General features: G+C 43.4%; 2 protein-coding genes across 2 annotated transcripts; both read left to right on the top strand.

The window, feature by feature from the left end:
• Positions 1 to 8,434: 8,434 nt before the first annotated feature.
• LOC110485160 (heat shock 70 kDa protein) lies at positions 8,435 to 11,996 on the top strand. The gene is made up of 2 exons (XM_036940951.2): positions 8,435 to 8,895; positions 9,878 to 11,996. The coding sequence occupies exon 2, from the start codon at positions 9,901 to 9,903 to the stop codon at positions 11,833 to 11,835; it is 1,935 nt and encodes a 644-aa protein (XP_036796846.2). The 5' UTR covers positions 8,435 to 8,895; positions 9,878 to 9,900; the 3' UTR covers positions 11,836 to 11,996.
• A 3,499-nt stretch (positions 11,997 to 15,495) lies between these two features.
• Positions 15,496 to 18,871, top strand: LOC118936524 (heat shock 70 kDa protein-like). The gene is made up of 2 exons (XM_036940952.2): positions 15,496 to 15,962; positions 16,753 to 18,871. The coding sequence occupies exon 2, from the start codon at positions 16,776 to 16,778 to the stop codon at positions 18,708 to 18,710; it is 1,935 nt and encodes a 644-aa protein (XP_036796847.2). The 5' UTR covers positions 15,496 to 15,962; positions 16,753 to 16,775; the 3' UTR covers positions 18,711 to 18,871.
• Positions 18,872 to 20,665: the final 1,794 nt, after the last annotated feature.

Genomic DNA, 20,665 nt, shown 5'->3' with positions numbered 1-20,665 from the left:
AACAGATGTGCTCTACAAATGTTTTATTTCCTTTTGGATGCAGATGCAAGATGCAGAGAGTCAGTTCTGCTTGATTAAAACTACCTGATTTCCAAAGTCCACGTTTATGGTCTCTATCAACCACACACAACGCAGAGTTACAGCGGTGTAGTATAGCACCGGCTACATTGGTGCCTTCTAGACCCGGATTCATCGTTGATCGACGTCAGCTCAATCACCGCGGCGCTGCTGCTCTAGAGACTAAAAATATCATTGAGGTACTCTTGCCGCCTTGTGGCAGAAATCGGAACTACAGTTTTTTTTTTCTTTTCTTTTTTCTGACAACGATGTATTGAGAGCGCTGTTTATCGTTAACCAACATAGAAGTGTGTTCATCAACAGACATTTTAACGTAACTTTAGTGGCATGGCATCTTATAATGGTGATGAACCCAAATTCACTGCTGGGAGGGGGAGGTTTTTCTCATACTCTGATCAAACCCCGGTAAAGTGTGTAGGTGCAGGAGGTTCCCCCATGTTTTGCTCCACAAAAAAATTGGATGAAAGCCCTTCATCTAGTGTTAATCCAAATGCCCCTGTAGATGGTCTAGCTGAGCTGGTCACTCAGCTAGCCCGGGAAATAGGGAGCTCCATTAGGGAAGAACTACAGAGTGGCAGGTCCAGTACTTATGAGCCACCAGTAAGTACAGAAAAGATAAGTGATCATCATTCAGACTCAGTAGGATATGTAGATCTCAGTCAAATTAAGTTCATCATGCAATCAGACATAAAGGAACCTCCTACATATAGAGGAGATGGTACAGACAAATGCTCCATTCATGAATGGGAGGAGTTGATGAGAATATACTTGAGGAGAAAGGGTTGTCTTGTTGGGGAACAATCAGATGAGTTGATTAGTCGATTATCTGGCAAAGCAAGAGACATGGTAAAGATAAATTTACGCAATGAGACAACAGTTGATCCTACAGAGAAGCCAGAGATTGTATTTGACATTCTGAAACAGAATTTCAGTGAATTGGCCTATTCGTGCATGCCCTTGGCTGATTTTTACAATACTAAACCTGTACCCGGAGAGGCTGTTATGGAGTACTGGGTTCGATTGAACAAGGCTGTAGATGTCGCTGACGAGGGCCTTAAGAGACAAGGACAGAAGATTGACAGCTCCAACTCTGATGTCGTTAGGATGTTTGTAACATACTGCCCTGACCCCAAACTGGCAGCAGTATTCCAATACAAGTCTGCTGAGAAATGGACTGCGAGTGAAGTACAGGAGAGAATCTATGAACATGAACGCCGCAGGAAGGCCACCATGTGTCAATCTACCGCTGTATCCTCAAAGCAAGTAACAGTACATCCCCAGATAACTCCATGTGAAGGCGGGGTCAATGCTGGTACGTGCAGTGACACTTCTCTCACATCAAGCGCCAAACAAGATGGGCAGAGTGCAAGTATCGAGAGACTCATTCACCTGCTTGAACGTACCTTAGAGAAGAGCATACCACCCGTTATGGTTTCACAGACACAGGCCAAGGCACCATCTTTCCCCACCCAGCCCTTCAGGCGTAGGGAATGCAGGGTTTGTGGCTCAACAGATCACTCCACTGTGATGCACTGTAGACATGAGAACCTGTGCCTCCTGTGCTTTTCCCCAGATCATTGGAAGTCAAATTGTCCTAAACCGGGGGAACGCTATGCCAATCCCGGTGGTGAAAGACGCCCACCACAACAGCAGAGAAACTCACCACCACAGCAGCAACCGTTAAACTGACACGCCCACAGGTGAAGGGGGGAAATGTGGGTGTTCAACTGTCTACCCCCAAGAAAGAATTTGATGATCTTGAGAAAACGTATGAGATTTTGTGCTCTGATGCGAAAGAAGGAGAGAAAATTGTTATGTTAGGTTCACAAGAAGTTGAGGCTTTTTCAGATTTGTTTTACACCTCTGTGTCTGTACATGGGAAAGTGCAGCTTAAGGGCATGCTTGACACTGGGTCTATGGCCTGTACATTAAGTGAACATGCGGAGCAGAGACTTTTGGAAGCAGGTGCCCTTCCTCAGCATTATCAGCCTCCCACAGAGTTAGTATTAGTGGGGTGTGGGGGGAAGAAGACCTCAACAAAGTGTTTCTATGATTTGGAGATGCAAATCTATGGGATTGATGTTAAAGTGCCCACTCTAGTTGTTCCTGGACAGCGTGATGATCTCATCCTGGGATCGAATGTCATTAAGCATCTATTGCATGAGATGAAAGGCACGGATGAATACTGGAAGCTCGTCAACAACATGGATGGCCAGACCCACTCACCAGAGGGTGAGCAGTTTCTGCAGATGATGACAAGTGTCACAAGATGGAAGGGACAGCAAGTCGATGGCAAGATTGGGACAGTGAAGCTCACTCAAGCTGTGACTCTTTCGCCCAAGACTGAACACTTAGTTTGGGGTAAACTTCCTAAAAATGTGGCATTGTCTCCAGGCAGCACTGTAATAGTCGAACCTACCAGGTCAAAGGTCATGCCCAGAAACATACTCGTGGGTAGAGTTATTACACCCATGTGGGGAGATGGCTGGGTGCCTTTAAAGGTAGTAAACTGTTCTGACAAACATCTCACCCTAAGACGTAACATGAAGTTGGCAGATGTGTCTACATGCTTGGCTGTTGAGGATGCAACAATATTTCAGGGCCTTCATGAGGTGAGGAAAACCCCAATGGAACAGAAGCAGGATGACAATGGCTGCCACAATCTGAAACAAAGACTGTCTGATCTAGGATTAGTAGACATTGACATTGATGGATGCCAGGTAGCTGACCAGTGGAAGGAAAAGCTTGTGAATACCATCACAAAATATGAAGACATCTTCTCAAGACATAATCTGGACTGCGGAGAAGCCAGGGGTTATGTTCACCGTATCCACCTGGTTGATGACAGACCCTTCCGGCTACCATACAGAAGAGTTCCGCCTGCTCATTACCTGAAGCTGAGGAAGGTATTGACAGATATGGAAGAAGTAGGTCTTATACGCAAGTCAGTTAGTGAGTATGCCTCCCCTTTAGTCATGGTATGGAAGAAAGACGGGAGTCTGAGGTTATGCACTGACTTCAGGTGGATGAATGCACGAACGGTGAAGGACGCTCATCCCCTTCCTCATCAAGCAGATTGCCTCGCAGCCCTTGGTGGCAGTGCAATTTTCAGCACCATGGACTTGACCTCAGGATTTTATAACATTCCAGTTCACGAAGAGGACAAGAAGTACACAGCCTTTACCACACCAATGGGACTTTATGAGTACAATCGCATGCCACAAGGTCTGTGTAACAGCCCGGCCTCTTTCATGAGAATGATGTTGAGTATATTTGGGGACCTAAACTTCTCAAATCTCCTTTGTTACTTAGATGACTTGTTGGTCTTTGCACCCACCGAGGAACAGGCTCTACAGCGACTTGAAGTTGTGTTTAGCCGTCTAAGAGCCAACAATCTCAAGCTAGCACCCAAAAAATGCCACTTTCTACGAAGAACAGTGAAATTCCTCGGACATATCATTAAAGAGGACGGTGTGTCAGTGGATCCTGAGAAGGTGGAGGCCATTGCCAAGATGAGCCAAGCTCAGCTGATGGAGGCAGATGGATGCACTCCCTCTGCTCGGAGGCTGAAATCCTTCTTGGGTATGGTATTATATTACCAGCACTTCATTCCTGACTGTTCTGCTATAGCCAGACCTTTGTTTGCACTCACTGGGGGTCAAAAGAGAAGAGGAAGAGATGGGAAGAAGGGCAACAGTGGGATTTTCCGGAAGCTGACGCTATCGGATTGGACTGAGGAGTGTGTCGTTGCATTCCAGAAGCTGAAGGATGCTCTTTTGAATTGTGTCATGCTAGCTCACCCTGATTTCGAGAGGCCGTTCATTCTCTTCACTGACGCTTCCTTGGATGGTCTTGGGGCTGTGCTTTGCCAAGTACCTGAAGGTGAAGATAAGGCAAGGCCCATAGCATTTGCGAGCAAGACACTGAGTAAGTCGCAGAGAAGGTACCCGGCACACAGACTTGAATTTCTAGCACTGAAATGGAGTGTGTGTGAGAAATTCAGTCACTGGCTTAAGGGGCACGAGTTCACTGTCTGGACAGATAGTAACCCGTTAACGTACATCATGACAAAACCCAAGCTGGACGCTTGCGAGCAAAGATGGGTTGCCAAGCTGGCACCGTACAACTTTGATTTGAAGCGTATCCCAGGCAGCAAGAACACAGTAGCAGATGCACTGAGCCGCGATCCCTTTGCAGTGACTGTCGCGCAGAGACTGATGAGGGAGTCCTACCTAGCACTTCTGTCTGAGGCTGTTGGGACACTGAATGATGATGTCCAAGATGCCTTCCGTTGGGCTTCTTATCCCCAGGAGATAACCTCTTTGACCACTGCTGAAGTGAAGGCCATATGTCAGCTCCATATTGACTGGGAATGTTCAATGGAGATGCAAGCAATCCAGCTTGGTTCCAACACCCAACGGCTGCTTTCTCCTGGTATTGACACTTTGCCTGAACTCTCGCACGAGGAACTTCGAGATTTCCAGCTGCAAGACTCTGTGACTTCCAAGGTCATCCCTTTCGTCTTCAATAAGAAACGGCCCACCAGACGAGATCGATACAGTGTTTCTTCTAAAGTGTTGTTGCTGATGAAACAGTGGGATCGCTTGATCCTAAGAGAGGGAGTTCTGTATCGTGTCATTAAGGAGAGTCACACAAACCGGAGAAGGTTCCAGTATGTCTTGCCAGAGGTGTTGAGACTCAAAGCGATGACTGGCATTCACGACCTTGCAGGACATCAAGGCCAAGCTAGAACTCTAGCTCTGGCCAGGCAGAGATTTTTCTGGCCGGCAATGGAGAGAGACATCAAGGAGTATGTGCGCTGCTGCCAGAGATGCGTTCTAGCAAAGACACCAGAGCCAGCGGCTAGAGCCCCGTTAGAGAGCATCAAAACTTGCTCTCCCATGGAGTTGGTGTGTTTGGATTTTTGGACAGCGGAAGACAGTAAGAAGAACTCAGTTGATGTTCTGGTGGTGACTGACCACTTCACTAAACTTGCCCATGCATGGCCATGCAGAAACCAGACAGCCAAGCAAGTAGCTCGTAAACTGTGGGATCATGTCTTCTGTGTCTACGGCTTTGCATCAAGGATCCATACTGATCAAGGCGCAAATTTTGAGAGTGAGCTAATAGCAGAACTGCTTAAGCTCTCCGGTGTCCAAAAGTCCAGAACCACAGCATATCACCCAATGGGGAATGGAGAAATTGAACGCTTCAACAGGACTTTAGGTAGCATGCTCAGGAGTCTGCCCTTGAAAACCAAAGAACATTGGCCTGAACAAATCCAGTCATTAACATTTGCCTACAATGCCACTGTTCACGAGACTACGGGCTATGCTCCATTCTTTCTCATGTTTGGTAGAGTCCCTCGGCTACCAGTGGATGTTATGTTCCGCAATGTTTTGGATGACTCCAGTGTTGTGGATTGCAACAAGTATGTCGAGACTCTGATCACTGGGCTGAAGGAAGCTATGAGTGTTGCCCAAAGGCACACTGACAAGCAACAGAGACGACAAGGTCGGGAGTATGACAAGCGGGTTAAAGGCATCGGTTTGTCCATGGGGGATCGTGTCCTCATCGCCAACAAGGGTGAAAGGGGCCGCCGCAAGTTGGCTGACAAGTGGAACCCCGAGATTTTCACAGTGACTTCAGTCAATCCACAAACTCACACGTACATAATCCAAGATCGTTATGGCAGAGAGAAAGTGGTTCACAGGAATCTACTGCTGCAGGTGAATTTCCTGCCATTTGAAATTGATGATTCAGTACACTTCAATGACAGTGATGCTGCAGGGCCTTCAATCAATGTAGATGCAGGAGAGGCCACCCACTCCGGCGATGGACTGGACAGGGAAGACATGGAGGACTCTGGGGAGGAAAGTGCATCCTGGCTGGCGGAGGATTCAAGCGATTACTCCGAACTCTGGACATCGGATGGAAAGTCAGACCCAGAAGAACCTTGTTTTCTTGAGGAAAATGACCGGGGAAGCACCTCTGAGATTCTGGAGCTGATTCCTTCAAACTCACCTCTGATCAATGATCTAAGGCCAGAGCCACCGTTAGTTACTATGGCCCCTAGCCCAGTGGCAGGTCGCACAAGGGCGGGGAGGGTAGTTAAACCAGTAAAGAGACTAATAGAGTCAACCCACCAGAAGGTGTAAGTTTAACATAGTACAGAGATGATTTAGTACAGGATTTTTTTTTAAGGCTAAGAATGTAGATATAGTGTAAGAGGCACTATGCATCTAGGGGCAGTTGAAGGCCTGACCAACTTTCGCTTGCCCTGAACCCTATGGGTAGCTTTGAGCTGAATTCAGAATTAAGCCTTGAGCTTGGTAGGTTATTTTGTTGTTTTACAAGGTTGGTGAAATTCAGGAGGGGTGAATGTAACAGTTGTTAAAGTACTATGTGAATTTCACCAGGTTCATATATCAATATGTTGTGTTGATTTGTTATGCATGCCTGCATCCTGGGAGAAGGGGAGTGTGTACTTACGTTTTGCCCGGCGTGCTCGTGCTCAAATCATTTTGATGCACTGAGAGAGGTAGGCACGCTTTTTCTGTCTTCAGAAAAGTTTGATTCTTTTAAGTACAAAGTCATACACACAATGTTTTGTTCATGAATAATGATGTATATTTAGAGGTTACTCATAAATGGATGGTATTGTTAAGATGCACTTGTAATTGTACTTTTTAGGATGATATCAATATTCTGAATTCAACATGTGGTTAATAGCTAGCTAAGGTATTAGCAGGCTATTGTATGTGTGAACGATGGCTAGCTCCTCGAATGATCCCAGTCCCTCCTATTGTGCATCTGTTGTAGAAAGAGGCGACGATTCTCAGAACAGATGTGCTCTACAAATGTTTTATTTCCTTTTGGATGCAGGTATGTGGTTTTATCAATGTAAAATATGTTATGTATAATAAGGAGAGAGTGTATTAATTTTTGTATTCCAAATCATTTTGATGCACTGAGAGAGAAAGAGGCGACGATTCTCAGAACAGATGTGCTCTACAAATGTTTTATTTCCTTTTGGATGCAGATGCAAGATGCAGAGAGTCAGTTCTGCTTGATTAAAACTACCTGATTTCCAAAGTCCACGTTTATGGTCTCTATCAACCACACACAACGCAGAGTTACAGCGGTGTAGTATAGCACCGGCTACACTAACACACAATGTCGCTTCATGTACCAGAGAAAACCATGCCCGACAGGCTTGGCAAAACACACTTTCCTACCCGCAGCCCCCATCCCACTAGCACATCTAGCTTGCTAGTTAGATAGCACACGGTCTCACCCACGCCTCCCACCTGCTGTGTAACGGACTAGCTGGCAAAAATAACAGACCTGTGTACTTCGCTCCCACCTGCCCTCACCGCCGTTAACAGAACTGCGAGAAAACTGTGACCTACAGTCAGAGACGAAGGACACCGTCTACTGGTGTATGGCCAGCTAGCTACCGTTGCCGCCCCTTCTTCTGTGGGGTTTATCGCCAGCTGGCATCCAATGGTACTGTGCATTAATGCACCTTCCGCCTTTCCTATCTTAAAAGTTGACATATATAATTATAAAGAGGGGTTCCTGCAGATGCAGGAACGCCCCGAATTGCAGGCCGCAATTATCTTGGTCCCGACAGAGATCATTGCGTCGAGGTTGACATGTTCTGGGTGGGACCCGGCATTCAAATAGACGATTCTGGGATTAAACTATTTTTGTTGTCACGCAGATTATTTGAAAACGTTCTGTTTGTCTACCTGTTGTATTAAAAGCACACATTTGTGGCATTATTTACACACTCTCAGAATTAGCTGCTTCAACTTCAGTGGCTTTCCTCTACTGGTCGGGCGTGTGAGTTCAAGTGTGCCTAGTTTTTGTGTAGTCTCGTTGAAATAGAGTAGCCGGAAAATCACGTGGCAGTTATTTTTCCAAAGAAATGTACTTAAATATGATTAGACTGTAATTCACAGGGGAATGTCACAAGGAGTTCACATTTGCTTAGCATTAACAAGATATCCTGATGATGGGGATATCATGGAGATATCTTGTTTTTGGTTAGCAAATGTGAACTGATAGGCCATCAGTACGGAATAGGGTAGACTAGAATGGTTTAGAACAGAATAACATTGACTAGAATAGAATAGAGAATGATTAGCCAGTGTGTTCATCATTTGTCTTTCATTTAACAATTAATACTGGATATCTTAAATAGTCTGGCTTTAATTTTAAAAAAGGATCTTCCCTGGAGGCACATTAACTTGTGGTGAGTTGCACATACTACTTGTGCAGTAGGCACTCAATTATCTTACAATAAAGGTATATTATTCATTAGTGAGAAAAAAAATGTATAGACTGACATCTCGTGAACTGTTGAGGAACTGCAGTGTGGCCGATAGACTGAAATGTCGACTGAATAAGGTTGAACCGGATGCTGTTTCATTTGTGTTGAAATTTGAATCATTAACGGTTTTTGATAATTTTAATCAATACAAATAATGGTTTCACTATTAGTGTGCTGTGTGTCTGCGTTCTGGACAGGCCTCCGCGCCTCTCGAACGCTCTGGAATAACGAGAACGTTCATTTGCATACGTCTCGCAGCCTAAGTCATTGCACAGGAAGCTGCGCTCTCTTGAGCAATGTAGTCGGAGAGTTCGAGAAATGTCTAGAAATCATGAGTGCTATTTTTTAGGCAATGGGGGTGGTATATATTCTGGTGAAGTACATTCAGATTCAAACATCGACTCAACGAGAATACCAAAGGGAAAAGAAAGCAAGAAAAGAGAAGAGATACGTTCAACAGACCTCTACATTCATAAACTGTAAGTAAAGGGGAATTAATTCAGGACCCTATTTTCATAATGGCTGTGACAGTTATAAACTTGATAGAATAAACAATGATGCTATGTTGGTTGTGTGGACATAGCTGATTTAGCTATAACATTATGCCAGAATATTTGGTTAACTAATAAAGAAATAATATTATAATGATATAATATTATAATAACATTCATTGGACAGACTATGCCTACATTATTTTTTTTGTAGCATATTATTATTTTATTATAATTAGTTATTTGTTCATTTTAAGAAAATCTGCTCTAATTCTGTTAAGATAACACAATATTATTCAGGAGTGTTCATAGAAAAAATGGAGGCCAGTTGTGAAAAGAGTTTCGCTGTAATGGATTAGCAGAAATGATTGTGTCTAACACTAATATATATATTTATATATATATATGTATATATGTATATAACACTAATATATAACACAAACATTGACAACAGTGTTGTTTTCAGACCTGGGTTCAAATGCTTATTACTGTTTTTCAAGGACTTTAAAATACCAGTACATTTTGAAATATAAGTAGTTGAATATTGGAATGTGTTTGGAAATACATTTGGAAAGTATTACAATGTATTTGAAAATACTCAAATACACAGACAAGTGTATTTTAAAATTAAAATATTAAAATATTCCATGCATTTGAACCCAGGATTGTTTGTTCCTAGGTGCATTTGAAATGTATTTGGAGACAAGTATTTGAAAATAGTTTAAAATAGTATTTAAATAAAATGATTTGAAAATACTTTAAATAGAAGTGGCCACATTATTTGAAAATCCTCAAATACACAGAAAATAAGAATTAGAAATACTTAAATACGCATGTATTTGAACCCAGGTCTGGTTGTTATTCAAGTATATTTAGGATAACATCTCTGTTGGTGGAAATTGACATTACTTGCACCTAGGTTTTCGTAGAAGAATATCAATTTCTAAAATATTATTTCATTCATTTGAAGGCAACTAACTCCAAACCATCAAGATGTCATCAGCTAAAGGCCCGTCTATCGGCATTGACCTGGGCACAACCTACTCCTGTGTGGGGGTGTTCCAGCATGGTAAAGTGGAGATCATCGCCAACGACCAGGGCAACAGGACCACACCCAGCTATGTGGCCTTCACAGACACTGAGAGACTTATCGGAGACGCAGCAAAGAACCAGGTGGCCATGAACCCCAACAACACCGTTTTCGACGCCAAACGCCTGATTGGCCGAAAGTTCAACGATCAGGTCGTGCAAGCCGACATGAAGCACTGGCCCTTCAAGGTGGTCAGCGACGGAGGAAAGCCTAAAGTTCAGGTCGATTACAAAGGTGAGAACAAATGCTTCAACCCAGAGGAGATCTCCTCCATGGTCCTGGTGAAGATGAGGGAGATCGCTGAGGCTTACCTGGGCCAGAAGGTGTCCAATGCAGTCATCACAGTCCCTGCCTACTTCAACGATTCACAGAGACAGGCCACTAAGGACGCTGGAGTGATCGCTGGGCTGAATGTGCTGAGGATCATCAACGAGCCCACGGCGGCAGCCATCGCCTACGGCATGGACAAAGGCATGTCCAGGGAACGCAACGTCCTGATTTTTGACCTGGGTGGGGGCACCTTTGACGTGTCCATCCTGACCATCGAGGATGGGATCTTTGAGGTGAAGGCCACAGCTGGAGACACTCACCTGGGCGGGGAGGACTTTGACAACCGCCTGGTCAGTCACTTTGTGGAGGAGTTCAAGAGGAAACACAAGAAGGACATCAGCCAGAACAAGCGAGCTCTGAGGAGGCTGAGGACAGCCTGCGAGAGGGCCAAGAGAACACTGTCCTCCAGCTCCCAGGCCAGCATTGAGATTGACTCTCTTTTTGAGGGCATCGACTTCTACACCTCCATCACCAGGGCTCGTTTTGAGGAAATGTGTTCCGACCTCTTCAGGGGAACCCTGGAGCCTGTGGAGAAAGCCCTCGGGGATGCCAAGATGGACAAGGCCCAAATTCACGACGTCGTCCTGGTCGGAGGCTCCACCCGGATCCCCAAGGTCCAGAAGCTCCTGCAGGACTTTTTCAACGGCCGAGAGCTAAACAAGAGCATCAACCCAGACGAGGCGGTGGCCTACGGCGCTGCCATCCAGGCGGCCATCTTGTCTGGCGACAAGTCTGAGAACGTCCAGGACCTGCTGCTGCTGGATGTGGCTCCCCTGTCCCTGGGCATCGAAACCGCCGGAGGGGTCATGACCGCCCTGATCAAACGCAACACCACCATCCCATCCAAACAGACCCAGACCTTCACCACTTACTCCGACAACCAGCCCGGGGTCATGATCCAGGTCTACGAGGGAGAGAGAGCCATGACCAAGGACAACAACCTCCTGGGGAAGTTTGAGCTCTCTGGGATCCCCCCTGCCCCACGAGGAGTCCCTCAGATCGAGGTGACCTTTGACATCGACGCCAACGGCATTCTGAACGTATCAGCGGTGGACAAGAGCACGGGCAAAGAGAACAAGATCACCATCACCAACGACAAGGGCCGGCTCAGCAAAGAGGATATTGAGAGGATGGTGCAGGACGCTGACAAATACAAAGCTGAGGATGACGCACAGAGGGAGAAGATAGCTGCCAAGAACTCCCTGGAGTCGTACGCCTTCAATATGAAGAGCTGCGTGGAGGACGACAACATGAAAGGCAAGATCAGCCAGGAGGACAAAAAGAAAGTGGTGGACAGGTGCGACCAGACCATTTCCTGGTTGGAGAACAACCAGCTGGGCGACAAAGAGGAGTATGAGCATCAGCTAAAGGAGCTGGAGAAAGTATGCCAGCCTATCATTACCAAGCTGTACCAGCAGGGAGGGATGCCCACAGGTTGCTGTGGAGATCAGGCACGGACCAGCTCTGGTGACAGCTCCCAAGGCCCAACCATTGAAGAGATTGACTAATGTGAGGGATTTTTATAAAGGACTTTTCAAAATGCATTAGTATCACTGCACACAATTTACTATTCAGGAAATACTTTGTACTTGTAAAAACACACTGTACATCTATTGATTCATACCATATTGCATTGCTGGACATTGCAAATAAAATGTATTTAAATATGTTTCTAGGTCTGTTGGCTGTTTTCTTGAATTCCTTCTCATCATAACACATTGATTATTCAAATTTTTTACACAATACCATGAAATATTGTAAACAAAACTTTGATAGACGGCTAAACCACCAGAGAGAACAAGTGAAGACACCTTAATGGCCACAATGTTTAGCTTATCAACTCTTTATTCTGCGATAACATCTGATACAATCACTATGGTCCTTCTTGGAAAAAGCGGCACAAATACACTTCTGGCACATATAAAAAAAACAATTACAGGTCACATTTTTCCTTACTTTGTGCTTATTGGTGTCAAGCTCAAAGAACCAAATACTGTATATTTGACTGATTTTGAAGTATTTAAAGTGGAACTGACAGCATTTGAACTACTTTGTTTCATATCTGCAAACGGACAATCATAATATCAGTAAAACATATCAAATTCACAGTTTATGCTTCAAAACCAACTTTGTAAGAGGTTTTTAAAAAATAGGTTCTATTTGACTCAAAATTCCATGTTGTACAGTACGGTATTGTTGGCAGAATAGATGGATGCAGCTCAATGCATGATTAATATAATTCACCAATACATTTCTTGGTAGTCCAAAACATATTTCTATCAGGTTGTAAATTATGGCTGGCCTAGTACATTGTTTGCTGCCGCCACCCATTCGGGATGCGGTGTTTCAGTTTCAATGACTTCATATTTTGAACAAAAACGGACGACTGTAAATAAGGCTGGGAATGTCAATACAATGAAACTATAAGGTGTCCACTCATACAATTATTATTTAATTCAATGAAAAACATGTTTTAAGTTCAAATGTTACAACAACCTATCGCTAAGTTGTTGTTATTTGGTGATAAATACTTTTTGATTAGGGTCGCAGCATATTATGGACATCTGCAAGCGTAGCAGCAAAGGCTGGACAAATGATTTATCTATTTTGTTTTAAAACGTTAAGATGCTATATACAGCATATGAACATAAGTGGACATTATAAAGGGCCATATTCTTTAGAATAAAACAATGGCCAGTTTGAGTTGCAGTTGCACGTTGTTTTGTAAAATAAATAGCCTATGTCTGGCGAATTCTTTGGGTACATTGACTTCAATAATTCAAAACCTAGGAGCCTCGTGGTTCTCACCACATTCCATAGACTTACACAATAATTATGACTACAGCTGGAGGACATCCTCCAACCTATCAGAGCTCTTGCAGTATGAACTAACAAGTTTTCCATCCAAAGGATCTGATCATTAATTTAGTACTGAAAGCATAAGCTACAGCTAGCTAGCACTGCAGTGAGTAGTTGACTCAAAGAGAGAAAGGCAATAGTTGAAGCAGCATAGAGAGAGAGAGATAGCTATATTTCATTAGATGTTTTCTTCTTCTTAGTCTACCTTTCACTTAGCTATTGCAGCTAATTTATTCTACCCAAAGAACCTGACTCAAACAGAGAGAAATGCTATTTATGTTAGCTAGCTGGCTAAGGCTATCCAACACTGCAACTCTTCCAAGTCAATGTAAGCTTTTGGTTTTATAAATGTATGGGCACCGGGGCCCGCCGGTTTAACTGCTAAACTACTTGCTGTACACTGTAATGCGTGATTGTACACTTGGGATTGGATTGTGGGTTTACTAATGTGTTTGTTCTATTTTGGTTTGTTTTACTATAACCTTGATGTGGTGACGATGTAGGTTGTGTAGCGGTTAGTGGTTATGGTGTGACGGTTTGGCAAGGAGAGGTTTTTGTGCCTAGTCACAGATAGCTGTTGTGTTGTGTACTGAAGTCCACAAGTGAAGGGAAAAGGTGAGAGGAGGAAAGCCTGTAGATGCGAGAATGAATTTTACAACAAGTAAAGTGATAATGCTCTATGTGGCTGCTATGAAATTTAACTGTGTGTGGGTGATCAGGGGTGTATTCATTCTGCCGATTGTTTCTTAAACAGAACGAAATGGGGCGGGACCTACCTGAATTTATTTGTCCATTAGAAACTTTCGAAACATTTTGCAACTATTTGGACTAAAGATTACACCCCAGATCAGCTAGATGCAGGCAAGAGTGTGCAAGATGGGATTGAATGTTTCTCTGCCTGTCACCTTGATCACTCCAATTTGTCTCTCGACCTGTGCACCTACGGTATAAACTTTCATTTCTAGGCTATAGGTTGTAGCAATCTCTTGATTGGTATAGGGAAAATTTGAGTATCATGTAGTAGCCTAAACCTATTGATGTGACATTGAGCTGGGTGAATGGGAATATGAATGACAGTCATCCAATATGCTATAATCGAAATAAGGCCATGGTAATAAAACGAAATCCTCCATAATCTTGAACGGCACTGCTGTGAATATAGTGTGAAGGGTGTCCTCATCTAGTAGTTGCATTCTGATATGGTAAGGCAACTTAAAGTGCATGAAATCATAGTATTTTACTGTCAGCCATTGTTGCCATTAATGCTCAATCAGACCAGGAGAGGAGGGAGATTAATGAGCCAATTGTCAACTGTGGATTATTAGGTGACCGTGATGGTTTGAAGGTCAAATTGGGAATTTAGCCAGGACACCGGGGTTAACACCCCTACTCTTACAATAAGTGCCATGGGATCTTTAATGACCTCAGAGAGTCAGGACACCCGTTTAACGTCCCATCTGAAAGATGGCACCCTACACATGGCAATGTCCCCAATCACTGCCCTGGGGCATTAAGATTTTAAAAAATTAGACCAGAGGAAAGAGTGCCTCCTACTGGCCCTCCAACACCACTTCCAGCAGCATCTGGTCTCCCATCTAGGGACTGACCAGGACCAACCCTGCTTAGCTTCAGAAGCAAGCCAGCAGTGGTATGCAGGGTGGTAAGCTGCTGGCGAAATAAGGTATTTCTGTTTTTATTTTTAATAAATATGAGACCATTTTTTTAAAAAAATGTGTTTTCTTTGTCATTATGAGGTATTGACTGTTGACTGGTGATGAAAAAAATAATTTCATACATTTTTAGAATAAGGCTGTAACGTAACAAATTGTGGAAAAAGTCAAGGGGTCTGAATACTTTACCAATGCAATGCATATTAGCAAATACTTTAGCTACCATTTGTGTTTTTTGTAATTAAAATTCACAGGAGAATGTCACAAGGAGTTCACATTTGCTTAGCATTAACAAGATATCCTCATGATGGGGATATCATGGAGATATCTTGTTTTTGGTAAGCAAATGTGAACTGATAGGCCATCAGTACGGAATAGGGTACTCTAGAATGGTTTAGAACAAAATAACATTGACTAAAATAGAATAGAGAAGGATTAGCCAGTGTGTTCATCATTTGTCTTTCATTTAACAATTAATATTGGATATCTTAAATAGTCTGGCTTAAATACAACAAAAATGATCTTCCCTGGAGGTACATTAACCTGTGGTGAGTTGCACATACAACTTGTGCAGTAGGCACTCAATTCTCTTACAATACATGTCTATTATTCATTTGTGAGAGAAAAAATGTATAGACTGACATCTCGTGAACTGTTGATGAACTGCAGTGTGGCCGATAGACTGAAATGTCGACTGAATACGGTTGAACCGGATGCTGTTTCATTTGTGTTGAAATTTGAATCATTAACGGTTTTTGATCATTTTAATCAATACAAATAATGGTTTCACTATTTGTGTGCTGTGTGTCTGCGTTCTGGACAGGTCTCCGATCCTCTCGAACGCTCTGGAATAAGGAGAACGTTTATTTGCATACACCTCGCAGCCTGCGTCATTGCACAGGAATGCTGCGCTCTCTTGAGCAATGTAGTCGGAGAGTTCGAGAAATGGCTAGAAATCATGAGTGCTATTTTTTAGGCAGTGGGGATGGTATATATTCTGGTACATTCAGTACCAGTACATTCAGATTCAAACATCGACTCAACGAGAATACTAAAGGGAAAAGAAAGCAAGAAAAGAGAAGAGATACGTTCAGCATTCATAAACTGTAAGTAAAGGGGAATTAATTCAGGACCCTATTTTCATAATGGCTGTGACAGTTATAAACTTGATAGAATAAACAATGATGCTATGTTGGTTGTGTGGACATAGCTGATTTAGCTATAACATTATGCCAGAATATTTGGTTAACTAATAAAGAAATAATATTATAATGATATAATATTAGAATAATATTCATTGGACAGACTATGCCTACATTTTTTTTGTAGCATATTATTATTTTATTATAATTAGTTATTTGTTCATTTTAAGAAAATCTGCTCTAATTCTGTGAAGATAACACAATATTATTCAGGAGTGTTCATAGAACAAATTGAGGCCTGTTGTGAAAAGAGTTTCTCTGTAATAGATTAGCAGAAATGATTGTGTCTAACACTAATATATATATTTATATATATATATATATGTATATATGTATATAACACCAATATAAAACACAAACATTGACAACAGTGTTGTTTTCAGACCTGGGTTCAAATGCTAATTATTGTTATTCAAGGACTTTAAAATACCAGTACATTTTGAAATATAAGTAGTTGAATATTGGAATGTGTTTGGAAATACATTTGGAAAGTATTACCATGTATTTGAAAATCCTCAAATACACAGAAAATAAGAATTAGAAATACTTAAATACGCATGTATTTGAACCCAGGTCTTGTTGTTATTCAAGTATATTTAGGCTAACATCTCTGTTGGTGGAGATTGACATTACTTGCACCTAGGTTTTCGTAGAAGAATATCAATTTCTAAAATATTATTTCATTCATTTGAAGGCAACTAACTCCAAACCATCAAGATGTCATCAGCTAAAGGCCCGTCTATCGGCATTGACCTGGGCACAACCTACTCCTGTGTGGGGGTGTTCCAGCATGGTAAAGTGGAGATCATCGCCAACGACCAGGGCAACAGGACCACACCCAGCTATGTGGCCTTCACAGACACTGAGAGACTTATCGGAGACGCAGCAAAGAACCAGGTGGCCATGAACCCCAACAACACCGTTTTCGACGCCAAACGCCTGATTGGCCGAAAGTTCAACGATCAGGTCGTGCAAGCCGACATGAAGCACTGGCCCTTCAAGGTGGTCAGCGACGGAGGAAAGCCTAAAGTTCAGGTCGATTACAAAGGTGAGAACAAATGCTTCAACCCAGAGGAGATCTCCTCCATGGTCCTGGTGAAGATGAGGGAGATCGCTGAGGCTTACCTGGGCCAGAAGGTGTCCAATGCAGTCATCACAGTCCCTGCCTACTTCAACGATTCACAGAGACAGGCCACTAAGGACGCTGGAGTGATTGCTGGGCTGAATGTGCTGAGGATCATCAACGAGCCCACGGCGGCAGCCATCGCCTACGGCATGGACAAAGGCATGTCCAGGGAACGCAACGTCCTGATTTTTGACCTGGGTGGGGGCACCTTTGACGTGTCCATTCTGACCATCGAGGATGGGATCTTTGAGGTGAAGGCCACAGCTGGAGACACTCACCTGGGCGGGGAGGACTTTGACAACCGCCTGGTCAGTCACTTTGTGGAGGAGTTCAAGAGGAAACACAAGAAGGACATCAGCCAGAACAAGCGGGCTCTGAGGAGGCTGAGGACAGCCTGCGAGAGGGCCAAGAGAACACTGTCCTCCAGCTCCCAGGCCAGCATTGAGATTGACTCTCTTTTTGAGGGCATCGACTTCTACACCTCCATCACCAGGGCTCGTTTTGAGGAAATGTGTTCCGACCTCTTCAGGGGAACCCTGGAGCCTGTGGAGAAATCTCTCGGGGATGCCAAGATGGACAAGGCCCAAATTCACGACGTCGTCCTGGTCGGAGGCTCCACCCGGATCCCCAAGGTCCAGAAGCTCCTGCAGGACTTTTTCAACGGCCGAGAGCTAAACAAGAGCATCAACCCAGACGAGGCGGTGGCCTACGGCGCTGCCATCCAGGCGGCCATCTTGTCTGGCGACAAGTCTGAGAACGTCCAGGACCTGCTGCTGCTGGATGTGGCTCCCCTGTCCCTGGGCATCGAAACCGCCGGAGGGGTCATGACCGCCCTGATCAAACGCAACACCACCATCCCATCCAAACAGACCCAGACCTTCACCACTTACTCCGACAACCAGCCCGGGGTCATGATCCAGGTCTACGAGGGAGAGAGAGCCATGACCAAGGACAACAACCTCCTGGGGAAGTTTGAGCTCTCTGGGATCCCCCCTGCCCCACGAGGAGTCCCTCAGATCGAGGTGACCTTTGACATCGACGCCAACGGCATTCTGAACGTATCAGCGGTGGACAAGAGCACGGGCAAAGAGAACAAGATCACCATCACCAACGACAAGGGCCGGCTCAGCAAAGAGGATATTGAGAGGATGGTGCAGGACGCTGACAGATACAAAGCTGAGGATGACGCACAGAGGGAGAAGATAGCTGCCAAGAACTCCCTGGAGTCGTACGCCTTCAATATGAAGAGCAGCGTGGAGGACGACAACATGAAAGGCAAGATCAGCCAGGAGGACAAAAAGAAAGTGGTGGACAGGTGCGACCAGACCATTTCCTGGTTGGAGAACAACCAGCTGGGCGACAAAGAGGAGTATGAGCATCAGCTAAAGGAGCTGGAGAAAGTATGCCAGCCTATCATTACCAAGCTGTACCAGCAGGGAGGGATGCCCACAGGTTGCAGTGGAGATCAGGCACGGACCAGCTCTGGTGACAGCTCCCAAGGCCCAACCATTGAAGAGATTGACTAATGTGAGGGATTTTTATAAAGGACTTTTCAAAATGCATTAGTATCACTGCACACAATTTACTATTCAGGAAATACTTTGTACTTGTAAAAACACACTGTACATCTATTGATTCATACCATATTGCATTGCTGGACATTGCAAATAAAATGTATTTAAATATGTTTCTAGGTCTGTTGGCTGTTTTCTTGAATTCCTTCTCATCATAACACATTGATTTGTATTTAAAGTGGAACTGACAGCATTTGAACTACTTTGTTTCATATCTGCAAACGGACAATCATAATATCAGTAAAACATATCAAATTCACAGTTTATGCTTCAAAACCAACTTTGTAAGAGGTTTTTAAAAAATAGGTTCTATTTGACTCAAAATTCCATGTTGTACAGTACGGTATTGTTGGCAGAATAGATGGATGCAGCTCAATGCATGATTAATATAATTCACCAATACATTTCTTGGTAGTCCAAAACATATTTCTATCAGGTTGTAAATTATGGCTGGCCTAGTACATTGTTTGCTGCCTCCACCCATTCAGGATGCAGTGTTTCAGTTTCAATGACTTCATATTTTGAACAAAAACGGACGACTGTAAATAAGGCTGGGAATGTCAATACAATGAAACTATAAGGTGTCCACTCATACAATTATTATTTAATTCAATGAAAAACATGTTTTAAGTTCAAATGTTACAACAACCTATCGCTAAGTTGTTGTTATTTGGTGATAAATACTTTTTGATTAGGGTCGCAGCATATTATGGACATCTGCAAGCGTAGCAGCAAAGGCTGGACAAATGATTTATCTATTTTGTTTTAAAACGTTAAGATGCTATATACAGCATATGAACATAAGTGGACATTATAAAGGGCCATATTCTTTAGAATAAAACAATGGCCAGTTTGAGTCGCAGTTGCACGTTGTTTTGTAAAAGAAATAGCCTATGTCTGGCGAATTCTTTGGGTACATTGACTTCAATAATTCAAAACCAAGGAGCCTCGTGGTTCTCACCACATTCCATAGACTTACACAATAATTATGACTACAGCTGGAGGACATCCTCCAACCTATCAGAGCTCTTGCAGTATGAACTAACAAGTTTTCCATCCAAAGGATCTGATCATTAATTTAGTACTGAAAGCATAAGCTACAGCTAGCTAGCACTGCAGTGAGTAGTTGACTCAAAGAGAGAAAGGCAATAGTTGAAGCAGCATAGAGAGAGAGAGATAGCTATATTTCATTAGATGTTTTCTTCTTCTTAGTCTACCTTTCACTTAGCTATTGCAGCTAATTTATTCTACCCAAAGAACCTGACTCAAACAGAGATAACTGCTATTTATGTTAGCTAGCTGGCTAAGGCTATCCAACACTGAAACTCTTCCAAGTCAATGTAAGCTTTTGGTTTTATAAATGTATGGGCACCGGGGCCCGCCGGTTTAACTGCTAAACTACTTGCTGTAAACTGTAATGCGTGATTGTACACTTGGGATTGGATTGTGGGTTTACTAATGTGTTTGTTCTATTTTGGTTTGTTTTAATATAACCTTGATATGGTGACGATGTAGGTTGTGTAGCGGTTAGTGGTTATGGTGTGACGGTTTGGCAAGGATAGGTTTTTGTGCCTAGTCACAGATAGCTGTTGTGTTGTGTACTGAAGTCCACAAGTGAAGGGAAAAGGTGACAGGAGGAAAGCCTGTAGATACGAGAATGAATTTTACAACAAGTAAAGTGATAATGCTCTATGTGGCTGCTATGAAATTTAACTGTGTGTGGGTGATCAGGGGTGTATTCATTCTGCCGATTGTTTCTTAAACAGAACGAAATGGGGCGGGACCTACCTGAATTTATTTGTCCAATAGAAACTTTAGAAACGTTTTGCAACTATTTGGACTAAAGATTACACCCCAGATCAGCTAGATGCAGGCAAGAGTGTGCAAGATGGGATTGAATGTGTCTC

The sequence above is a fragment of the Oncorhynchus mykiss genome, chromosome 13 (assembly GCF_057628025.1).
Source record: "Oncorhynchus mykiss isolate SJ-2025 chromosome 13, ASM5762802v1, whole genome shotgun sequence".
In the NCBI taxonomy this organism is placed as follows: domain Eukaryota; kingdom Metazoa; phylum Chordata; class Actinopteri; order Salmoniformes; family Salmonidae; genus Oncorhynchus; species Oncorhynchus mykiss.
The sequence above is the reverse complement of the archived record's forward strand: the minus strand, read 5'-3'. Positions and strand labels throughout refer to the sequence as shown.

Bases quoted from the DNA above. Each gene is read 5' to 3' on its own strand.
- LOC110485160 (XM_036940951.2), top strand. From the start codon at position 9,901: ATGTCATCAGCTAAAGGCCCGTCTATCGGCATTGACCTGGGCACAACC.
- LOC118936524 (XM_036940952.2), top strand. From the start codon at position 16,776: ATGTCATCAGCTAAAGGCCCGTCTATCGGCATTGACCTGGGCACAACC.